The sequence below is a fragment of the Brachypodium distachyon genome, chromosome 1 (assembly GCF_000005505.3).
Source record: "Brachypodium distachyon strain Bd21 chromosome 1, Brachypodium_distachyon_v3.0, whole genome shotgun sequence".
Lineage (NCBI taxonomy): Eukaryota > Viridiplantae > Streptophyta > Magnoliopsida > Poales > Poaceae > Brachypodium > Brachypodium distachyon.
This window is the reverse complement of record NC_016131.3, coordinates 70,718,087-70,735,865: the sequence shown is the minus strand read 5'-3', so window position 1 is coordinate 70,735,865 and position 17,779 is coordinate 70,718,087. Positions and strand designations below refer to the sequence as shown.

Genomic DNA, 17,779 nt, shown 5'->3' with positions numbered 1-17,779 from the left:
TCTGAAAATCTTATGATCCAAATAGGCTCTGAACTGCTGAACTCTGGTCCTGTACAAGGGTGCTGGGAGAGATAATCTTGTCCTGGAGATGTATTTTTTACAGCACCCATTTGGCTGCAACGGACGCGATTGAAAGGTGACGCTGCAGCAAGGCGTCAGACTTTCTGATCAGCGCCATCCTCTCGATTGGATATCCCCGGTCAATTACTGAAGAAGAAAAAAAACACGTCGCTTTGCCTTTTGGCATCTTTCACGAGCCAAAGGCAGGCACGCAGACGCCAGCCAGAGCCGGGGGCCGGCCGGCTTGGCACTGCAGGGGCAACAGGACAAGGAGCTGGAGCTTGCAGCTGCAGCGCCTGAAATCCTGCTGTGTTTTTGTAGTTTGGACGAGGTGCTGCACCGCCCCACTTTTGGCACGCAAATACGAAAGCGGACTACTCTGGCCGTCGGCTCAGCCGCTTAACCAGCTGGGTTCTCCATGGTCTCTGCATCTCGGTGTCTCTGCCGCGTTGCGCTGGGTTCTCCATGGTCTCGCGCTCTCGTTTCCCTTACGTGTAACGACAGATCAGTCAGCACACAAGCGTCCAGCGGATGTAATCTCCTCGCGTCACCTCTCTGACACCGGATGCCCAGCGTTCTGACAAAAATGACCCTGTTTTCAAAATTGAGTCAAAACCGATTCAGAGTGTAAAATTTCAATCGAATCTGATCTTTTGCTTAGTGTCAATCTCTACTCTCTACTCTCTGTGATGCTGAAGATATAGCTAGGTTATGCCATCTAGTTTGACGTTAAAAAACTCAACAGTTTCTCGAGCAAACGGAGTTTTGGCGAGTCGCGTACGTCGGTAGACACTAGCCTTGAGCTGTTGGCGCTCAGCCCCAAAGATCATGCCGCTGGAACCGCCAACATGTCTCGTTTCTATAGACCACTAGCGATTTGCTCGTTCAAACAGTCAGTGAAAATTTGGCTCAAATGTTTGAATGTTGGTTTAGAAGTGTGGGTTCTTCCGCTTGCATCCCTACCGAACATACCATTGTTATGCTACTACTCCGGAAACGGAAAGACGTGAAACATATCGGGGCGACGAAGGTCCAGGAGGAAGAAAAAATCGACCAAAGTAGTACAAAATGAACTTGCATCACATGAGAACTTGATCAGAAGCACAAGAGAAAAACAAGGATTTGTGCTTGCCTGCTTGGTGTAGATAGACCGGGCATATATAGGCATCTGATCCGACCGTATAGCAATTAAACTAGCTGGCCATGGCATATTTTAGGTACCCAACATTAAAAAAAACCTAATCCTACGCGGGCCGTGACATGCATGCCGAGCTGCAGTCTCGCATTGCGGCAAAATTGTCGGCACCTCCGAACTGAAAGAAGATGCCAACCATGCTACGACATGCACCACCACGTAACCCTCGCAGGGGTCCCGATAGATCCTCTCGACCACATCATCTTGGCCCTACATTACTTGCTACACTAGTCACTCAGATCAGCAGCGGGTCGACGATCATGCAGTCAGTCGTTCCAGAGCGCGAACACCGGGAGCGGGTGCATGCCTGCGGCGGGGAGCGGCGCCGCCCGTGCCGCGGCCGCGATCCAGCTGCCGGCCGCCGCCCCGTCGACGACGCTGCTCTCGCCGGCCTCGTACTTCATGGCGTGCGCGTACTGCAGCCCGTGCAGCAGGTGCGCGCCGCGGTGGGTGTCGGAGCCGGCGGCGTCCGCGGACGACGCGCCCTCGGGGGCGCCGATGCCGATGCCGGGCGCGTCCGGAGCGCCGCCGCGCGTCGGGGAGCGCCTGCAGGCGAGGTCCCCGCCGATGAGGTGCGAGCTGGCGGAGATGCGCTTCACGTCGTACTTGCCGATGTCGAAGTTGGTCACCGCGTTCAGGCCCCGGAACTTGATCGCCGCGATGTCGTACGCCTCTGCCGCCTCCTCCTGCGTGCCTACCATGGTTTCGATCCAACAAAATCATTAAGGACTCAACAAGCATCGTCTAGAACTAGATTGTTGTTCTTCAACATGATTGCACAAGTAAACAAGAAACATGCAAGACGCTGACAAAGAGCAACAAGATTACAGTTATATTAACAACAGTTGCATCGATCGCATGCGTGTTAGCAGTACCTGGAACTTGGAATCAAGTGTGCATACAAGGGTAAGAAAACAAAAACTTACTGAAGGTGCCAAGGTACAGGTCCTTGTTCCCTGCCACCCTCCCAATCCTGGCCTGCCATCTGCCGTGCTGGTGATGCCTGCATGCATGGGGAAAGCAAGAGCAACAAGAAAGATCATACAGGCTGGCATGTTGATGCGTGTGTACATGTGTGTGTGTGAGTGTCTGTGGGCTACTATGGCCCAGAAAATTTTTGGCTAGTGAAAAAGGCTGCCGATGTGGGTAAAAATGGGGGCGCGGCATGGCACCTGGTCACTCCTCTGTACATGGATGCTCCCCTCGAGAAGCCACTGCTGTTCCTGCGATGAACAAATTTGTTAACTCGAAAGTTGCGAGAGCTGCGTTGGTGAGTGCGCCCAGATGTTTCACAATTTTGGATGCACTTGTATGTGAACTGTGAAGGGGTGCAGACAGACTATGCAGGTGAGGATTTTTATTTGTGATGATGTTTAAGCCAGAAGTGTCTGATAATTGCCATGCTTTTCTGCCATATATACTTCAGAATGGTACAAACGCGAGAAAGGAAGAAAAGCTGCAAGCCTACTATACCTTCTTAAGTGCGCAATGAACTCCTGCCTCGTCATGTGCTTCATCTCCTCGAGCTCCTTCTCATAGGTGCTTAACTACATGTGACAAAAAGGACCCAGTGGTTCAGGAGACATTGAAAACATCTGCTGGGCACAATTGTACTAACCTTTAATCGATCGATCAGCAGAAAGTTAAAGGCCGCAGGAATGAACCAGGCCCCTACATACCATGCGTATCCCCTTGGACTTAAGAGGAAGAGGGCAATGAAATGCAACGGTGTCTGCGACTAAGAACGTACCGGGAAATTTATGTGAGTGGTTGGGCCCCAGTACTTGAGCGCTGCCAGATCGTAAGCCCTTGCAGCCTTCTCCTCCTTGTCATACCCACCTTAAAGTTGAAACAGCCATGGGCACAGCATCATGGTCATTAGCATGTAGCATCACAGCTGTACTACTGGAAATTCCAAAAATACTGCTGGGCAATGCATGGAGGGTGTGTAGCGATAGCTCACCTAAGTAAACTGCTCGTTAATTTGCATCGGTAGATTCCGGAAGAACAAAGAAGTTGATGTCAGTAAAGAGCATGTCCATGAAGTGTTTACAGATGGGTTGCAAATGGCGTTTGATAGTCTTCATATCATAAGCTCGATCGATCTCACCTTGTCTTCCTTTCCTGGTCTGGCCTTCCTTCCTGCAAGTGTTGTCCCACAGGTGAGCCTCGTACCTCCCCGTCCACCTGTGCCTGCAAGTCATTTCACCCGTAAATCAACGATGCAAAACCCGGAATTCGATCACGCAATACATGCAAACCAGCCAGCCAAAGCCAGAGAGACGACCTCGTGACGCCGCGGAACTGCGACGTCCTCTGCCCGAACGTCTGCGCGAGCTTGCGATGAACGGGGACCGGCGGCGCCGGCTCGCTCGCGGGCGCCGGCGGCGCCGCCGGCGGTGACCGGTCAGGCGGCATGTACATGGACTGCCGGAGCCAGGACTTGATGCCGGAGATGGACATGGAGGAGCCCTCGAAACCTGCTGCGGCAGCGCCGTTGTACATTGGACCCGGGTTATTCGGCGCGCACAGCGAGTACGCGCCGTGGTGGGCAGGCAGGAAGTGGTGTTGGTCCTGCGGCGCGATTGCGAGCGCTCGCGGGTCATGGAAGCCGGTGCAGGGCGGTGGCGCGTTCATGTTGATGTCAAGGGCAATGCCGCCGCCGCCGCCGCTGCCGCCATGGCCGTGGCCGTGGAAGTTATACGAAGCTGCAGGGAAGGCATGGTGGACGAGCTCGTCACCGTGGGTGCCGTCGTAGATGCCGGGGCTGCTTTTGTTGTTGTTGTTGCTGTAGCCGACGCTCATGAAGTCCTCCAGCTTGGGGCCCTTGGCTTCTGCATGCCTCCAATCTGTACAGAGTTCAGATAAACAAAAATGGCACTTCACATCCTTTCTGAACATAGTATGCTACTACTCGAAAACTTTTAACTGGTTTTAACTATTGTCATTCTAGTATTCTGATCTATAAAAAAATTGATAGTAGTGAAAATAAAGAAAACATGCGCCGGTTAATTAATCTCTTCCGAGTGTCAAACTTGACTGTACTGTCATGATCTTGACAGCCAAAAGAAAACATGTGATCAGAAAAACAAAGTGATCTACTAGCAATCATTCGAACAAGTGAAACACAAACATCCTGAATTCCTGATCAGATTCTGCCTCAGCCTTCCAGATATGCATGTGTTTGTTTACCTGGACCATCGTACTGCACCGAGCCGGCAGGGTGCAACGAGTGCATAGCCACGACAGGCGAATCCCCCACCGCCGCCGCCGCAGCCACAGGAGACGAGCAAGAACCGTCTCCTCCGCCGCCGCTTCCACCCCCCTCGCCGCCGCCGCCGTAACCCGGCGCGGCCGAGGAAGAAGAAGACAAGGAGAAGCCGAGCCAGCCACTGTTCATGTCCATCGACCTCCACTCCACCCCCAACAAAAGGGAGAAGAACAAAAAGGAATCACTCGATCGAGATCTTTTCTTCCTCCCGGAGTCTGTGACTTGCAAGCAAGCAAGGAAGGAGGGGGAATCTATCTAGATTGGTGCTCGAACTACGAAAAGAAAGGCCTCCCTTTTTGACGTTTATATATGCGGCGAGCTACTACGAGCGTGTAGCCGCGTAGGCGGTGGAATGATCGGCATGAATGCGAGCCATAGGAAACAAAGTCTAGCTTGGTGTGCAACTCTGCTGGCGGACGGGCCTGCAGTCAGTGTGCATTGCATGTACGTATGTATGCGAGTGTGGTCCGGAGCTTTCCTTTTTTGTGTTGGGGTTTGTGCCACCATAGATACGTCTTGCAGTGTGCTGCTGCCAGCTGGGGCCTGGCAAGTTTGTATACATGCTGATGCCGCACCACTCTAGCGTAGTAGTGTGTGTGAATGGATGAGTGACGCCTCTCTCTGTGGACATTTTTGGGCTTGTGCTTTGTGGGTAGTATTTTTTGGGTCCTGGTACGTGCTGTGTGTTCTCTCGCTCACGTGCCAAACACAAACACACAGGAGTCAGAGTCACATGCGTGCGAGAATTGCGCGGTATCTTCTCAGGTGATCTGGTGATCGATCCAAAGATCAAGAAACAACTGCTCCTCGCCCCGAAAAACTAATTCATGTGTTTTTAGCGACGTTTTTTTTAAGCTACTATCTCCGTTTCATAATTCTTGTCTCACATTTGTCAAAAAAATATATGTGTTTTTAAAAAACGTCCAGATAATATTTTGACCAGGCTGAAATGCTTAACCCTTCCAACGGGAACAAAAACAAAGATTTGAAAACGTCCCGTCGGGTATCTGCTCCAGTTGATGGAGTTGACATTGCTTTCATCAGAACCCCGCAGGTCGCGACGTATGACGACGATTTTCACGCGGATCGAGCCAGGGAACGGGTGCGCCGTTCGATGCGCTCACGTGAAGGAACTCGTGGTACGGACGCAATGGGGCCGGGAGAGAGGGAGCACGGGGCTACGCCGGCTTTGGGCAAAAGCTGCCCAGAGTGTGGCCAGCAGCACAGCAGCAACGGCGAACGAGAGACGAGAGCCTCGAGGCGCACACACAACACACGCGGCTTGGTTGCGAAAAGCAACGACGGGCGAACCGGCCAGGAGATGTAGCGCGAGCCGTGAAGCAAGATCTCCCAGCCCGCCGCGGAGAAGATTCGATTGGATGGCCCGTGTCAGTGCCAGACGCTGAGACACAATCGTGTAGTTTTACCACATTTAGGACTCGGATTCCCTTGTACTTTGCCACCTTTATTTGCATCCGGCCTGGACCAGGTTTATAGCACGCGGTTCGTTCATCGTCACCGAAACCTACGTACCTACTGGCTACTAGTACTAGTACTAGTACAGTAGTACGAAGCGTGGCGCAGTGACGAACCGGACAAAAGCTGCAGTATACGAATACGAGGCGGTGCGCGCAACTTGACCCGGGCAGCACGGGCAGCCAGCTAGCGCGCGCGGCCGAATGGCATTCTGACAAGCATGGCATGGGAGGCGATGCGTGCATCTGCATTTGCGCGTTGCCGATGGAACAGAAAAGAATTTGCTCTTTTCCACTGCACACGGAAACACACAGACGCACGCGGCCCAGTTGAAACGCGCGCACCTGGGCTTTCGCGGTTCCCAACCCCCGGCCCGGCCCGCTGGGAGAACGACCAACAAAACAAAAAGGGACTCCGCGAGCCAGGGACGCGCGGTGAAAGCCACGCCACGGGCGGCGCGGGTGGTTTCTTCTCCGACGAGGCCGATTTTCGACTTGTCGCCACCGTGAAACGGGAGGAAATTAACGAACCGATTTCTTCTGTAGCTTCTCCCTGTCACCCACAGCTGCTATATACGTAGCCCCTGGCCGGCTGCCCCCCTGCTAGATGCGTGCGTGGTCTAGATAAGGCTGGACGCAGGAAGAGCTACGTACAGCTAGGCCGATCGGCGCGCCGAGCCCGGACAAGCCGAGGGGGGAGGAGAGGAGGAGGCAGCGGTTTATCTCCCTCGGAAGATGTGCCATGTCACTCTGTCACCCATCTCGTCTCTCCCTCTCTCTACGTACCTACACTTTCGTCTCATTTCTTGTCCTCTCGCGTGCAACTGATCCACGGAGTCACCTCGCTCTACTCCGCGGATTCCAACGTAGGCCGCGGCGTGGTTAAGATCATATAAGTACCAGGATAATTTTTGTTGCCTCTCTCGTGAGCGCACACATACTGTTTTTTATCCCGGTTTAACGCTTAAGATGCACCGTGACAAAGGTGTGGGGGCGAAAAAGGGTTGTGCAGCGGGGTCTTTGGAGATTATATTTTTTGGAGACGCGTCACGACACAACTGCGGGCATTGATTGATTTGATTGACGATGGATGGATATCTGTGCAACTTGGGTTGGGCTTCCCGAGGAAGCGTGGGGAGCCAGAGCGAGCGTATGATCGTGGACTTCCTGGTCTAGTACTTGCCTCCTCCGCTCCGTCGAGACTCGAGACAAAATGGGGACCCGGGTCTCCGGTACTCGCTTTGCTGCCTCAGATTCGTAGGATCCGTGTAGCCGGTGAAATTGTTAAAACATAGTATAGAATTTGAAAAATATCATTTGTAAAGCAGGCCATAAGACATACGTACAAAATCCCCGAAATAATTGTTTTTTTTCCCGAAGAATCCCCGAAATAATTGTGCTACCACCAAAGAGATATCGTGCATCCCTGCAGAGTTTCACCTCCCAATATGACTCGATCTGTAAACTATACACAGAAATAAATCATCGAACTAGCTATAATAAGGATTTGAAATACTCCAGTTTTGTTTATGTTTTTAAGGTCAGGTACAATAGGCCACGGTGATAAACGAATGAAGCAAATACGCCAAAAAACAGAACACCATATATAGAAACATGCAGCTACCCACAAATTCTGTAAATGGGCTCGCGCAGCAACACAACGAAGAGCCCACAACCCAAAATTGCACGTAGATGGACTTGGACCGAGTACGGTACGATGCCCTAAAAAAAAAACTGCCGGCTACGATAGCAAACTGCTGTTGGCTTCTACAAGACCCACTACGGCAATACAAAAGAACAAAAGTAAACTTTTTTCAATAAAATAACCAGTGTTAAACTCATTGTTGTATCTTTAGATTTCTTGATCCAACATAGATCTTGAGGCCCAACTCAAATCTTAGAAATCCTATAAGATCCAATGGCGAGTTCAACACATCATGTTTTGCTGCTGACGGGGTTCGGCGTATAAGTGCCGATGGGACAACTCTATTTTATTGTAGGTCGTATGATGCATCGACGACTTGTCGAACAAAGATTAGAGACGGCCTAAGATGCATTCTTCCCCCTCGTCGACAAAGTCCACCTCCTCGCACACGTTGTCGTCGAGGTTGGCCCTTGGGTCGTCGTCGTCAAAGATGTCGATGAATGTGGGCGTAGCCGCGGCGCTTGTACTGCGCGAGCGCCTTCTCGTGCGCCTCCCGCTCCGCCTTGAACGCCTCCATTGCGGTGCGGGCGTCCTCGGGGAGGTTAGGCAGCAGCCTGTGAGGCTTCTTGTCCCACTCTAGCAGCCACTGGATTTACCCATGCCGTTCATCCATCTTCACCATCGTCGTCTTGATCTCCTTCCCCTCCCACTCGATGATCTTGTAGGGCTTCGCAGCAGCCGCCGCTGCCGCCTCGGACACTGGCATCTTGATCTTCTTCCCCTCCGCCGTCTCCATCGGGATCGAGATCGGTCGAAACCCTAGTCGCGATATTCTTGTCGATCTGGATGGCGGCGGCAGCGGTTACTTTGTTATTCGACTTTTTTGGCCAGGCAAGTCCAGGATCGACCATATAGGAGCTGCTTCTCCTAGAAGCTGTCCTCGCCTATCTAATCAAATTTAGGTGACGGTTTCTTGAAGCTGGGGAAGGACAGCTTCTCAGACAAGCCGGTACAAGAAGCCGAAAAAAATTGGCCCGCCCGAATGCTTGCCCGGTATCGGACTCTATGAACGGCCCAAAGAAACGTACTACGGGTCTTCTAGAAAAGCCCAAATACTATTCTGGAATTGTTCTAGTTCTTTTAGGGGATTATTATGGAATTGCTCATGTGAGCGGCGTTTTTCTGTCTACCAGCCAACGAAACGAGAGCCTCCAGGACACAAGGAAATCATGGATCAACGTCTTTGGAGTAGTTTATACTTAGTAGCAGTACTTCTTTATAAGATTTGTGTTTTTTTTTCTGCAAAAACATTAGTGTGTTTTTTATGGCGGTGTCATATTGGAGGCAGTGGAGGACTTTCAAGCCATCGGGGGAACCAGGTGAGGAGAAAATTTCTGCGATTTTCAAACCAGGGAACCGTTCCTTACCATAAAAAGAGTGCCTAGCAGGCTAGCAGCGTCCTTTAGATTATACTCAAGCTTCTTTGCTGTACAGAGTACAGATAGTCTCTGGTATCAAACATTTGAAACGATGGTCTTTTATGTACAGTAGCACTTCTATTAATTAATCACCAGAGTTACTATAGTGAAAAATATAAACTATAAGGAAGTAGTGCCACAGGTAAGTGTTCTGCTATGAACCTTTTACTTTCCCCTACTTCTCAACATAATCATATTGATGGAATTTATCAGTGCAAAAGATGTTAACCTCAACAAGACTCAGCATTAAAGAATGTCCTGGAGCTGTTTCAGACCGGGATCCAACTCCGCACCATTACCCTCTTCATATCCATCTGAAGGGGTCCGGTATGCATCAGCAATCGCCTTTCCTTTATCCATAACGGCTGATGGCACGGTTTGCAGGAGACTGAAATGACAGGAATTCAGAGAAGTATGAGTGACGGTGATTCCTATTGATTTCAAGGTGGATAAAGATTTTCCATTTGATAATACTTGTCTAATGCTCCAAGGGCTACAATGATTTTGCTCCTCATGACTTCAACAGATGCTGATGAGTCTTTCCGTGATGCCTTTAGTAGTAGCGCGTCGAGATCTTCCAATGCTCTGGGAAACAGCAGGCATCACAGCTCATAAGGTCCCAGTTCCATCGGAAACAAGCACACTTCTAAAAAAGAAGTCATTTACCTTAAGCATTCATCCACGGCATCAGAGGCAGCTTTGCCTTGACCATTAGTGGAAGCATATTGTGCCACCTGCGTTAATTTTTTCAACATAGTTTCAGTATGCATAGTTAGAAATCAAGCAATCACATTATCAAATATGGATATTCTATAATGCTATGGCCTGGACTAGGAATAATTTCCAAAGGTAGGGCATTTGAAACTTGAGAAAGTAGAGCATCACCAGCAGGAAAATGACCCAATAGTCATTTCTAGCAGGTTCCCTATCTTCTCGCTCTCTATTCCTAGCCGTTCCCTATATCTCACTCGGGAATGCTCATATTTGAGGGTTGAATAAGGAATCCCCATCAGTGCAGTAATCATAATCATGGGCTAAACAATGCAATTTGGTGCTAATCCGTGGAAGAGATTAGGGCATTTATGTGCACTGATTGTATGATAATTAAGCTAATCCCAACTCTGTGCTAATCCATGCAATCTAATAGTAATACTAGTTTTTTTTATCAAATCTTATCTTGCTTGCAAGTGCTAATTACTATGTTGATTGATGAATGTGGGTCAGTACGAGGAAGGAATTTGCTGGAGATGCTCGGGCTAAATCATAACATGAATGCACCAGTAATGTGACATGATGGAATCACCAGATCAGTAACTTACTGCTCGAATATTGACACGTAGAGATGATGCTGGACCAGAACGAAGTAACGATCTGCTCTCATCATACCTTGGTTTCTCAAATTCCAAGGATTTCTCTGCAATGAAGCATATAAAGGTCAATTCTCTATGCTGCATGCTGTGTAAAACCGAAGGTATAGCAAATATTTTTCGAAAAATTATAGCAACAAATATAAATGAGATCTCGATATAAATTGCATGCTTGTTTCAAAATAGCATTTCCACTATAACAAACACATAAACAACCAAATGGATGGTTGACTTGCAAAAGTATTCTGGAAAAACTGTAACAATTCACACTGATTCTGGACGTTAACAGAATCAAAGCAATCAACTGCCTACGGTTGCTCAAACAGTTATAGGCTGACGATTGGAATTTTGCATTCGTGAGCAACATTAAGCAATGTCTCTTGCTTTCTTATACTGTTATACATGGGTTTCAAACATATCGCTTGAGAATCACCCTCACCTAGATCCCTGAACTGGTCTTGAGTCAACAGCACGGCCGGGACGTACGTCTCCAGTGGCTCCAGCTTCTTCCTAGCGGCGCCAATTCAAGAACAGCAACAGGCGAACAAGGTGATGTTAACGCAAAAACAAAAAAAAAACAAATGACGAAACGCAGCTGCTGTGCATCGATCTGGGCGGTACCTCTTGATGTAGCTGTCGAACGGACTGGCTTCTGCCCCTGCAGCAGCCGTGACACGAGAAATTGGTCACTCATGGACACACGAATGCTCGCCCAGAATACGTGAACACGAGCGGCGTGGAAATACAGTACTACAGGATGCTGCAGTGGAACTTACGGCCGGAAGCAGTGGCGAGCCAGGCGGCGACCCCGGCAAGGGAGATGGCGCGGCGGCCGAGGCAGAGGCCGTCCGACGGCGGCGGGGTGGCGGCGCTGGCCGTGACGCGGCAGCTGCATCGGCGTTGGCGGCGGCGGGGTGGCGCAGGGGAAGGGCAGAGTTGCGCCCCGGCGGAGGTGGCCGGGAGGAGCGAGGCGGAGGGCATTTTGGTAGCGGCGGGGGAACTGGGGGGCTCTTTGCTGGCTGCCGCGGGGCGAGGAAAGGGGCTTGCGGCTGTGGCTTTGGCTAGCTCGGTTCAGGCCATTTGCGCGATGACAGCCACTCGTGCTCCCGTAATTTCCCTTGCCGCTGGCGTGGCAGCTTATGAACAAATCGTGCTCTTGCCCTTTGATGAGTTTTGACTTTTGAGTCAAAGTTGTACTCGTGCAACACAATAGATCATCGCTTAGCAGTACTACGTGCGTGCAGCAGGGGAAATGGGGAATTGAGTACCACAATCCGTCAGATTACTGAATTTTGTAGGCCAGCAATGCTGATGGAATTTCTTACTGCCTGTCCTTTCCTGCTTGCCGTTTCAGATTACACGTCCGGCAATCTTTCTAAAAGTTTTTCATGTTTGGTTTCCTCAAAATATTTGTCGAAAAAAATTCCTGTCCTCCAAACAATGAACTGAACTCCCACGATGAAAAAGCGCATGGTTAGAAGAAAAAAAATCCCTCGAAACTACAACCAGTTATGTTCCTCCAAACAAAAAAAGTTGCAAGGCGAGCCTATGAACTGTGTTCCGATCAATCGTGCAGAACTGCAGTCCGACGATTACCAAAAGACAAAAGTACATCGATTTTTCAAGTGAGAGTTTGAGACAGAATCACTTCAAAGTTCAAATGCATACGTCTGAGCAAGTACAAGAACAGAGCTCACTTACTCCAGAGTCAAAGACACAGAGCAGAGAAGTAAACCAGTGATCAGACCAGGGTTAAGTTCCAAACAAAAGAAGTGACCAGACATGACCTGTAGCGTTCCTAAACGCATGATCATCATCTGAAAGAAAAAAAAGGAAAAGAACCTGAAAAAAACACCGAGACCGATCGAGTAAGATCAACGCCGAGGTCGTCTCTAGAAGGAGGCCTTGCACTTGAGCACGAAGCCGAGGAGCAGCAGCGTGGCCATGAGGCCGCAGGAGGATCCCCCGACGCGGTGTATCCAGTAGGGGTCGAACCTGACGACCCTCCGGTCCACGAAGCACGCCACGTTGATGGCCAGGATGAGCACCATCAGCAGCCCCGGCAGCCACAGCGCCGACGGCAGCAGCAAGCCCCAACCTTCCTCTTCATCCTCCTCATCCTCCGCCGGCTCCCGGTCGATGTACAGCGGCGACAGCACGGCCAGCACCGCCAGGACCACGCACACCAGCTTCTCCGTCGAAGTTGGCCTCCCCATGGCAAAGATGGTCTCTCTAGCTTGCTGTCTGAAACTGAAAGTCTGATATCTTTACTGCGCTCTCTCTCTCTCTCCGGAATTTCTTTCTTTTATAGTATCTGTTGTGCTGGACCAATCTTGAGAAGCGACGAGAGGAACCTACGTATATATCCATTATCAAGATATTTCTATCGCCACGCCTTTTGACTAGTGATCGATTCCTGACATGTAAAAGGAACATATTCAGATTTGTCCATTATTACCCGCTGATTGGTGTGGTGGCGGAGGGTGAGCAGTAGTACTGGATTGTGATAAAGCCGCAAAGGAGATGATTCTTCTTTCTTCGTCTTTCATAGCTGGCGAGCACGGAATCAGATGCCGGGACAAGTAGCTCGAATGCTCGATAACCCGAAGAATATATGGTGCAGCTTTGGAGGCGCGTAGGATGGATAGGATCCAACCCAACTTGTTCTTGAGGCTGCGTCCATGCGCCAGTACTGCCCGTTCAATATCTAGTACTCGAGGGATTCTCAGAATCGGTACGGCACGAGATGAGTCTTAATCTAAGGTAATTAAAGCCTGAAGCTAATTCCCTTTTCTGACTGTGAAATGTCAGGATGGGGCAACTTCCTCCGTCTCATAAAGATTGGCGCGGTTTTGAACTAGCTCTAGTTTAAATCTGTGCCAATCTTTATGAGACGGAGGAAGTACCGGCTAGGATCATCTTTATCGGTTGTTTACACGATGTTTGGCAAGTAATAAACGAGCGTGAGAGATAAGGCCGGAACTAATCTAGTCCGCTTAAGGTGGTTTTGATCGTCCAAAACGGAGGCTGGGCAAGCAGACCGGAAAAAAGTGATCAAGATAGCATTTAGAACAAGCTAGGTGCTGATGATTCTTCAACAGAACCTACACAATACCGGCTTACACTATGGGCAACTGCTCCACTGAATCTAGCGTATTCACATGGAACATGAACATGTACGGGTTGGGTCGCCGCCCAAGGATGCTTGGTAGTATATTGCCAAGGTGCGAACAATTCAAGTTTTATTGCTGGTCTGCACTAGCTAGTGCCAGACGTAGGCGTGGTACTCGAGGACGAGGAGGTTGGCGGGGTCCGTGGAGTTGACCACCCGGCTGAGCGTGTACCCGCGCGCCATCCGGAACGCGCCGGTGCCGCCCACGACCGGCCGCTCAATGACCTTGTTGCCGCCGCCCAGCAGCGCGCGGCCGAACACCGCCAGCGTGCTCCCCTCGTACGGCCCCGCCGTGAACACGAGGTTGAGCATCGTCGTGACGGCAACCTCGGAGAGCGAGGCGGCGGCCGTGAGCCCCTGCGCGCGCCCGATGAGGCCGGACCCCGGGTCGGCGCCCTCCCGGAGCATGTCGTCGACCACGGCCAGCGAGCCGAACCCGAACAGCGAGCCGGGAGGCGGCGGGACGACCGCCGCCGTCGTGCCGTTGGGCCCGCTCGTGTAGATCTCGTGGAAGTAGAAGTGGAGATGGGTCGTGGAGGCGCCATTGCTGCCCGTGTGCTCATCGCCGCCGGCCGCCGTTGCCGCTAGTAGGACCGCTAGGGCTAGTGATAGTAGTTTCGTTGTGTGTGCACTACGAGATGTTGCCATGTTGAAAGATCAAAAGGAGGAGCTTGGCACGGTATGGCCACGAAATGGTGTTGTAACTATAGTCGCAGCTAGCATTCCAGCTTGTCGATCGACCATATGCAAGCTCTGACTTCGATTCATTATCCAGGAACAAGTTCGACAACTCGCCGACCACATGCCTCTGACTCCGATTCATTATTCAGGAACAAGTATGACAGCTTGCTTGCCGAGTCCGATCCATTATTCAGAAACAAGTAGTACGACTTTGCAGGGGCGGACTTAGAGAAAAATGATAGGGTGTCTTTGTTTGAACCATATACTCCAAGTTGGAAATCTAAAATATAAGAAAGAAAACAATATACGGAGTATAACCTAGTTCCTGTGCACATGGTTAGGACAACGTGGGTACGCCCCTGCGACTTTTCAGCTATCACAAATGACGGTGTACTCTCTCCGATCCTAAATTGTTATCGAAATATTACATGTATTTAGACATTTTTTAAGAATAAATACATCCAAATTCAGGCAAATTTGAGACAAGAATTTAGGATCGGAGAGAGTATTTAACTGGTTACAGTAGCCAATCGTTTTCTAAAAGCAAATTCCGAACATTACTAGGAACGGAGAAAATACTGTTTTTTGACCGGAACGGAGGAAATACTTACGAAGCAAAACAACAATTCATTTGGCGGTATCATTTTTCCATCAACAGACAGTTCATTCGCCAGTATCATTTTTCCATCAAAACAGTCAATTATATAGCCAGACCAATACAACATCGAAACCGATACAACATTATTCCCATGGATGGATGGATGGATGGATGGTTTAATTTTTTGGAGGGGGAGGACAGACCAAACATATACATGCGAAGTCGTGCTCACAGCTAGCATGGGCATTGTTGCCCCATATTCTGTTGCAACGCTCTCCACACACCTCCAAGTTACATCTGCCTTTATAGCGGAATTCTTGGCAATTCTCCTCCGCCATCACCTCCTTCACGGTCACATCTGTGGTTCTCAGCGCAAACGAAGAGAAAAATCAGTAGACTCCGATGGATCTGCTACGGAGTGCTACGTATATACAGAAGTAACGTGGAGAAGAAGTTCTTCTTTGAAGGAATATTATGCCTGAGGATAGAACCACAAGGGCCAGGGCCAGGAGAAACATGAAGCTAGTCCTCATCGCTCTTCAAATTACCACTGATGTCTGTTTAATGAGTTGAAGCTGATCAGATGATGGTGTGCAAGCTACGAGGGCTGGCAAATTAGCTGTACTTATAGAATGTTTGTGCTAATCTTATATGCAAATATTAATTGTGCTGCGTAAAGAGCACCGTAAACTTTGCCATGAAAGCATGAATATCATGTGATGAGGTAACTGAAGTACAATAAAAATGTTTAGTCATATAGGAGTACTACGGGCTGGAAACAATAATAATTTTAGCTAATATTCACGGCCACGCTCATTCATGGAGCCTGCAATCTGGAAGAACCGAGTTCACACGATGCGCTCAATTTCTCATGGTTCATTACCAAAACAGAGTTGGGTGGGGGCAGCAGGTCAATGTTGGATTCAACCGAATTTACTGAAGAATCCAATGATTTTGTTTGTTTGTTAATCTAGTATTTTCTTCAATCCAAATTAATTGTCGTAGATTTATCTAAATAAGTACATACTTACACACTAGAACACGTCTAGATAGATGTGTATTTAAGAAAAAGCTGTGATAATTAATTTGGACGGGAGGAAACATGAATTACTGCTCGATTTGCTTTCGCCCCGTGATTTGATAAAGGTGAACCACTGCTTTTCTTCTGGCTTTCGCCCCTAAAATCTGGATGGCGTGCAGACCGGATTGAGCGACGTGGCCGGATGGCCAAGTTTCTGCCAGTCTTGCGGGAGGGACTAGGGAGCTGGAGGACGCCGCTGACCTCGTGTTCAAATTTAGCTTCAGTATTACAGTAGCATATATGAAAATCTCGACAAGGAAGCGACCGAACCTTTAAAATTTGCCACCCACATTTCTAGGCTGGTACCGTGGCACGGACTCGGTAGACCAATCACATGTACGGGAGTTTAACGGAGTGGTGAAATGATGAAATAACTCGAAACTATTGTCCAAGAATAAGCATTTTGCAAGTGGTATACAAAAGGTTAAGCTCTTTTGTCGGTGTGTCGCTCGTATGAATATTCTGCTGCCGCACGTAACTCTAAAAGCAAGACAGTCTCTTTCAATTTTTTTCCCAACAACGGTAAATCGAAGCTATAGCCACACCAATATATTTCCCCATGATATTACGTTTACATACTTGGGAAAATGCACGTCTTGGTTTAAACTTGTGCAGCGGAAAACCCACAAACTATGCATTTGCATCCAAAGTCATTAACACAATTAGCACTGGAGCTGTTCTTGCCCCGTATGTCGTTGCAACGCCATTTGCACACGACCAAGTTACAGCTGCCCTTGTAGATGTATGGTCTGCAGCTCGCCGACGTCATCTTCACGGACACATCTGTGGTGGATTTCAGAGCACATAATTAACCAAGAGGAAGAGAAAGATCAGAAGATTGCGACGGATCGATCTGCAAGGAATGTAATGTACCTGATGGTTAAACCACAGGGGCAATGGCCAGCAGGAGGAACACGCAGCTGGTCCTCATGATTGATCGTTCGAAAACTTTTTTTTTTTTGCGTTGTCCTGCTGATGGCTCTTTAATTGAAGTCGATGAGATTGGTGGTGTTCGAGCTTAGCTAGGATGGCTGGGTATTATATATAGAATGTTTGTGATTAGTTTATGGGGGAATATTAATTGCACTTTAACTGAAAAGTAAAGAGCGCCAGAACTTTTGGCATGAAAACTGAAATTAGTAGTATCAATTGTTGTTGTAACTTAAAAGATGAAAGATGCATTGGACCAAATTATGTACTCCGTATCATATCAGTCTAAGGCTGCGTTTGTCGTTGAGATGGATTATGATCATACTACTTTTCCAACTGGTTTTGTCTATTTTCGTGTTTGGCTAATCAAATCTTTTCGTGTGTATTTTTCAACAACAGATTATAAAATAAGTCCAGCGCATTCAACGACGTCAAACTACCACACGAAAGCACGAAATTTTTTTGTTAGCCAAACGAAAAACAGCTGGCTAGAAATGTTAAATTATCATAATCCACTCCAAACCCTGCGGACAAAGTAAGCAAAGACTTCGATGACGACGCCCACTGGTGAGTGTAATGACGCTGTTGTACCGTGAGGACTCAGGGCATGTACAACGAGGTGACGTCAGCCTTTTCTTAGCAACGCCACATAAAATAAAATCTGACATGGAAGAGAGAGAAATAAAGAAAAGTCACAAGCCTTCTTTTAATTAAGAGATGATCTCTTCACAAGAATGATAAGGCAAATTTCCCATTGTACTGGATTTTGACTTTTCTTAGCATTTATTTATTTAATTTTATTCATCTAATCATTAATTCTAAAATA

The 17,779-nt window shown here is 48.8% G+C and overlaps 4 protein-coding genes and 1 long non-coding RNA gene across 5 annotated transcripts; all 5 read right to left on the bottom strand.

Annotated features, from left to right (window-relative positions):
* Window positions 1–1,134: 1,134 nt before the first annotated feature.
* On the bottom strand, window positions 1,135–4,931 carry LOC100840768 (AP2-like ethylene-responsive transcription factor AIL1). The gene is made up of 9 exons (XM_010230806.3): window positions 4,448–4,931; window positions 3,543–4,104; window positions 3,366–3,448; window positions 3,219–3,227; window positions 3,006–3,094; window positions 2,729–2,802; window positions 2,428–2,478; window positions 2,182–2,258; window positions 1,135–1,949 (listed from the first exon to the last, which is right to left on the bottom strand). The coding sequence occupies exons 1-9, from the start codon at window positions 4,659–4,661 to the stop codon at window positions 1,522–1,524; spliced, it is 1,587 nt and encodes a 528-aa protein (XP_010229108.1). The 5' UTR covers window positions 4,662–4,931; the 3' UTR covers window positions 1,135–1,521.
* Window positions 4,932–9,113: 4,182 nt separating this feature from the next.
* Window positions 9,114–11,954, bottom strand: LOC100840255. The gene is made up of 7 exons (XM_003558636.4): window positions 11,268–11,954; window positions 11,113–11,149; window positions 10,931–11,001; window positions 10,444–10,538; window positions 9,791–9,858; window positions 9,599–9,709; window positions 9,114–9,512 (listed from the first exon to the last, which is right to left on the bottom strand). Exons 1-7 carry the CDS (start codon window positions 11,470–11,472, stop codon window positions 9,371–9,373), a joined length of 729 nt encoding a protein of 242 aa, XP_003558684.1. The 5' UTR covers window positions 11,473–11,954; the 3' UTR covers window positions 9,114–9,370.
* Window positions 11,955–12,108: 154 nt separating this feature from the next.
* On the bottom strand, window positions 12,109–12,832 carry LOC100839946. The gene has a single exon (XM_003558635.4). It carries the CDS (start codon window positions 12,705–12,707, stop codon window positions 12,384–12,386), a length of 324 nt encoding a protein of 107 aa, XP_003558683.1. The 5' UTR covers window positions 12,708–12,832; the 3' UTR covers window positions 12,109–12,383.
* A 724-nt stretch (window positions 12,833–13,556) lies between these two features.
* Window positions 13,557–14,367, bottom strand: LOC100832833 (dirigent protein 21). Its single transcript, XM_003561953.4, has one exon. It carries the CDS (start codon window positions 14,309–14,311, stop codon window positions 13,754–13,756), a length of 558 nt encoding a protein of 185 aa, XP_003562001.1. The 5' UTR covers window positions 14,312–14,367; the 3' UTR covers window positions 13,557–13,753.
* A 2,080-nt stretch (window positions 14,368–16,447) lies between these two features.
* LOC112269726 lies at window positions 16,448–17,059 on the bottom strand. Its single transcript, XR_002961648.1, has 2 exons — window positions 16,897–17,059; window positions 16,448–16,806 (listed from the first exon to the last, which is right to left on the bottom strand). It is a non-coding gene; the product is annotated as an uncharacterized LOC112269726 (long non-coding RNA).
* Window positions 17,060–17,779: the final 720 nt, after the last annotated feature.